The following is a 5,587-nucleotide window of genomic DNA, read 5'->3' as shown; positions in this document are numbered from 1 at the left end:
GCACTGTTAAATTATGAATACATTTAAGCCTATGAAATACTACATTATAAATATCAATGTTTTTTTGATTTAGAATTGCAGCTAATACATTTTTAAAACCTGGATAATGCATTTGAAAAGACACAATTGTGGAGCCTAATCCCTTAAGCCCTTATGAAAGTATTTGTTACATAAGTAGCTTCGCTGACTTAAATGGGGTTACGTGCTGGAGCAGAGGACTCCAGCAGTTGTACCTCTCTCTTCCACTGCTGGGGGGTGGGGGGCATGGCTGAAAAACCATCGCTGCTCATTGGCAGCCAAGTCCCATTCCAGCAGCTGAATTAGTATCCTCCTTTAAACAGGCACACAGAAAAACCCTTACAGAGTGATGGAATTCTTAAACGTATAAACCATGTACTGCCACTTTAGGATACGTCAAGGCCTCAAGCATTTCAGCTCCCACGTTCCGATTTCTGCCTCCTTAATAATAGCGGACTCTTTGGAAAAGGAGCACTTTCCCAAATAAAAAAAAAAAAAAAAATTCCAGTTTTTGTAAGGAAACGCGAAGGAGGAAGAGTGAGCTTTATCAACGCAGAAAGGGCACAGTACAGAGCCTTCTTTTTTTTGGCAGCAAGAGGAAAAAGTCAAAGATCACCCTGTGCGGGTGTATAGCTACAGCACAGGACTGACAATTTTATTTATTGATCTTTGTGGAATCCCCTCTCTCAGATAACTCAACACGGGTGAATAGCGAGCATAAAATAAAATGTCTATGAAACATCTGTATCAAGAACTGCAGTAACACTATTTTGACAGCTGAAACATAATATGTAAACCTAGCAATATCTGAGCAGATCATCATCTGGCAGGGTGACATTTCTGAATGTTACTTGGACAATGTAAACTCTGGCAGGGTTATCATTTACACTGGCAAAGCATTAAGAACCTTAGCAACTTGCCTAAGTACAATTATTAATATAAAAAGATGTGGTTCGAACTGTAGCTACAGAGTTGATTGGTCTTCCCAGCTGTTAAGAACAAATTAAGAAATGATGCAATTTTTTCCTTTGTGTCCCCTCTTCTTCTTTGATTTGGTTGTCCTTTGTCCAAACTGAGAACTAGATAACGCAGTAGTTGGACCAGAAAGGTCATCTGTATAGTATGGATATCTCAGTGATCGTGGCTGCGGAATTGGCTGTCCTAGAAAATATCCTTCCTCTTCAGAATCGGATGATGAAGATGAAGTTGAACACCAGGAGTCATCTTCCTCACCATACAATCCAAAAAATTTATCAACCACCTGATTCCGCAGCGCATAGTCAGACCTAGTATGGGCATATTGTCCATACAGCTCCGCATTTTGAATATATGCCCGAATATCACGTGAGCTTCTATTTTGAATAAATTTTTCGTGATCCTGAGGGGAGTAATAACGAAATCTCTCTCTCGGAGAGCACCTTCTTTCTGTGGCCAAGTTAAGTGCGTTATCTGAACGAGACTTCCTACTTCTTCGACGATGATGAGAAGGCCGACTTCCACGCTCTTCAAAATGGTAAACACGCCTACGAGTCCTTTCGCTCATTGGAGGCTGACGTATTTCAACGTTCTCGTAACTTCCATTATCAATAACATCATCTGAAAACTTCACCTGCTGTGGTCTAGACTGGGATTTAGATCTTCTCAGTACAGGCATATGCACTGGCTTTTCCTCTGGTAAGACCTTTTCCTGACACAACTCTGAGCTCAGACTCTTCAAGGACTCTGTGCTCCGGTGGAGCATTGAAGAATTCAGAGTTCCCATGTTGCTCATTTTCTCACAGTCCTCTACCTCCAGTTCTTGGAAAGTTTGCAGAGAATAGAGAGATGGCCGTGGCTTGCCTTCTCCGTCCATTGAAGCCCCTGTGGTGGGAGTGGAGAAAGGAGGAGACAGAAAATGAGAGGACTATCAAAGAGGTAAGTATTATAACAAGGTATTTTCAGTAAAGCAGACCTTATTAGTGTTTTTTGGAACTAATTCCAAAAGGACTAGCTTCATAGAAGAATAAGCTTTGTTTTGACTTAATACATTTAAGTATTAGCTCTGATTACCAAAGAATTAGCTAACGTTAGGACATCAAGAGTGGAAGTTTAATGAGTTTAAAATATTTAAACAGCTCTAACACGCATACAGCTAAGCCCCTAAGAAAAAAAGCGTTACTTAAAATTATTCTAGAGTCTGTGCTTGCCATTTTTAAGGCTAAAATAGTTCATGTTTCTGGTATCACTAAATTCAACATTCCAGCTGTTGCTACAGGAAAGCGAGGCTTACTGCCTCTCAAAGAAGGATCCTTACCCTCCAAAAAGCATCAGCACTAAGCTGGCCTGGTTTACTCCAGGTTTGGCCCAATGACCCTTTATTCCCTCAACAACAGCGTCATCTGCCCTGTGACATTCCCAGGTGCAATACCTCTAGTTCCTCCTCCTCCCATGCCCCCTGAGCCAAGCTCCCCTCCTCAGTTCCTTCATTACTGCTTGGACAATGCAGCATGCAGTCAGTCCTGAGCTACATGAGTAGCTCCCATCATTCAGATTATAGAAAGAAAGGAATGGAGCAGAGGATAGGACAACTTTTAAAATGGGTCTCTCAGACCTAACTTTTTTTTAACACACACATGCACACAAACACACACACACACACACGACACTTGCATATCTGACTTTTATCCCTTTGGCTAATTTCAATCACACATTTGACAAGGAGGTTCACAAAAGTGGATTATCAGTTTTCTCTTTAGTCAATGGAGAAAGATAATCGCATAAAACTCATTTCCTAAGGCTAAGAAGGTTACCATGCTTTCAGATTTTCTACATATTTTTACAAGCAAATCAGGAAATTACCTGAAGTGTTTTGCAGATTATCTTTAATATTATCCCAGTATATAAAGCAATTTCTTGTACTTAAGGTATAGAAAAAAATAAATCTTCATTTGCTTAAAGCGGTGGTTTGCATATAACAAATGCATAGTTCAAGACCATCCTTACTCTCTTTAACTTGGGGTTTTTTCTTACAAGTAAATGAAAGAGAATTCAAAAGGAAAGAAGGTGACTTTAAATAGAATTTAAGTAGCAGAAATGTAACTTGTGGAAGAGTATGTGCTTGATAAAAGCTATTGCCTATTTTACATGCATGTCTTGCAACTAAAGCTTTTTAGAAATCACAGGTATATAAAGTCAGTTCAAAATATTCCCACATGCATACTTTGGTTGACCTCTCATTTGTTTTTTTCCCCCCATTACCTGTTATGTTAGACAAAGCCAAAGAATCCATTGAGTCTCGAACACTTTGTTCTTGCTGTTTCAGGTCAGACAAACATTCAAGTGAACCTCCATACCATGGTGTTTGGTCGTGTTTGTATCCTGAAGCCCCATGTTCAATATCTAGCTCCTGGATTTTCCTGCTGCTGGCAGGGCCTGGGTGGCTGCCGTAGGCAGAGTCACCCAAGCCATCTTGTGATTGGGCCCAGTACATGTCTGATTGATACTTCTTACTTGCTAGGCTTGGATTATTTTTTTTCAAGTCCAACTTGCTCTTGACCATGCTATCAGAAATCCAGTGTTCACCTGACCTAATGTCTACTTCAGCAGGCTGCTGGAAGAGGCTTTTATCACCAAACTTCAGAAGAAGTTGAGTCATGTAGTCTTCATGTTCAGCCCATTCTTCAGGATCTTCAGGCATTTCTTGCTCTACTCTTCCTTTCCAGAAGTCTTCGTTAACAAAGCTTGCCTCTTCCCTCGAAAGGCTTAAATCATCCAGCTTACGAGAAAGAGTATCATCGGCATTGCCTGAAAGGCCAGGAAATTTGTAGTTGAGGGCCGGCGACAGGAGGAGAGACTGGCGGCACTGGTCGGCTGACCGGCTGCTTTTTCCCATGCGGACACTCCTCCTGGAATCTCTGGATCGAGCAGACTGAAACGCAGAATCAGAAGAGTCGGAGGCATGAACATCCTCTCCCAAGCTGCAGGTTTTTGAACAGTAGATCTGCCCTTGCTTTGGAAGGAAAGGGCAGCCAAGCAAAGAGGTCTTGCACTGAGCACAAGAAAAGCAAGTCTCTGTGGCATGCCAGTGCTGTCCATCATAGGTCATCTGAGCGTGGTCAACACCTAGAAAGGGAAAAAAAAGCAATACTTTGGGTATCTCTAAAAATTCACTTGTACAATCCACGCTTCTGGAATGTGAAATAATTTCATAAATTGGCTTTCCCTTAATTTGTAAGTTTAATGCTTGAAAAGGACATACTTACCAATGTGTTCCCCACAGGTCTCACAGTATTCCGCATACAGAGATTCAAAACAGTTACAGCAGAATGGTCGTCCATCCTTCATGATGTATCTCTGTCCACCCAGGATTGTTTCGCACTCCAGGCAACAGAAGTGCTTCATGTGCCAGTGGCGACCCTCAGCTTCTGTACACTCATCAGCAAAAATGATCTTTTCAGAGATAAAAAGTCAACTTTTAGTTGAGCGGCCAAAACCTCACCTTGGGAGTTGGAGCGTGCAAAATATCCTAATGGTGCAGTTTGCATGCTAGATTTATTTTTATTTAGCTGCCTTTGGAATACAAAGATAGAAACAACAATCCCCCACAGCAACTGCAGCATTGTGACCCTTTCTATAAGAAAATTAAAACAAAACAAAAAACCACTGTACTTTTTAAAGCAAAAAATAAATGGGAACATTATTAACTCAACCATTAGAGAAGCTGCTATCAGGACGGTATTTTGGAATATTTGTACAGATCCTCTTTCTAATTCGATCGACAAGATTCAATTCTAAATACAAACAGGTATGTGCTTTCTAAATACCATCATATCGTTTCTAATATTGCCAATTTGACAAGAGATGAAACACATCTACAAACACATCTATGCAGCAGAGTCCTGACTTCTTAAACGAATGCATCTGAAGTTAGTAATTGCCCAAGTGATGCAGTTTGTTAACTGAACAAGAGAAGTGTAGATTGGCTGTAAAATGTGCATTATTTACCTCATCGCAGGCTGAACATCGAGGTTTGAGAAGTTCAGCGTGGTGTCTGCCACAGTGAATTTTTCCATCTTGGTAGAAGTAGATGAGGTCAACGAGCAGCTCGTTACATGTGAAGCACACAAAACACGAGGGATGCCAGCACACACCAGGCCCAGCTCGCGAGGCAAAAACCGCAACTTCACCGCCATTTACTTTTGTTCCACACTAGGAACAAAACCAGAACATGAACACACTTCCCATCCCAAACCACTAGCTTCTAGCATTCACACTAAGCTAAAACACCAAACCCGATATGCAGGTTTTCTTCCAAAATTCTGACAAGAGGGAAAAAAATATTCTCAATTTTGATCTAGACAAACTCCAGGCTTCAACAACCCTTTTGTGAACAAAAGTGTATTTTATACATTTTTAAGCATGCCTGGTTTTCAGTAATCATTACTTTAGTATGAGTCAGCAACTTTTTTTTTTTTGGGTAGGAAACATATCAAATATTTAGTTCATTCCCAGTATCAGAGGCTGTGCTTTGCTTAAGCAAGCACTACCTTCTTTCTATTTACACACAGTTTCAAAAATACTCTTTTTGGGG

General features: G+C 40.7%; 1 protein-coding gene across 1 annotated transcript in view; it reads right to left on the bottom strand.

Moving 5' to 3' along the window:
* Nucleotides 1-1,021: 1,021 nt before the first annotated feature.
* The window catches only part of PRICKLE1 (prickle planar cell polarity protein 1), an 8,135-nt gene continuing 3,569 nt past the window's right edge, over nucleotides 1,022-5,587 (bottom strand). The window contains exons 4-7 of the mRNA XM_035895809.1: nucleotides 5,002-5,205; nucleotides 4,260-4,446; nucleotides 3,256-4,119; nucleotides 1,022-1,878 (exon numbers count right to left, since the gene is read on the bottom strand). Of these exons, the coding sequence (XP_035751702.1) occupies nucleotides 1,022-1,878; nucleotides 3,256-4,119; nucleotides 4,260-4,446; nucleotides 5,002-5,205 (2,112 nt within the window). The remainder of the gene's footprint in view (nucleotides 1,879-3,255; nucleotides 4,120-4,259; nucleotides 4,447-5,001; nucleotides 5,206-5,587) is intronic.

Source organism: Egretta garzetta, unplaced genomic scaffold (assembly GCF_000687185.1).
Source record: "Egretta garzetta isolate BGI_Z169 unplaced genomic scaffold, ASM68718v1 scaffold656, whole genome shotgun sequence".
NCBI lineage: Eukaryota > Metazoa > Chordata > Aves > Pelecaniformes > Ardeidae > Egretta > Egretta garzetta.
The sequence above is the reverse complement of the archived record's forward strand: the minus strand, read 5'-3'. Positions and strand labels throughout refer to the sequence as shown.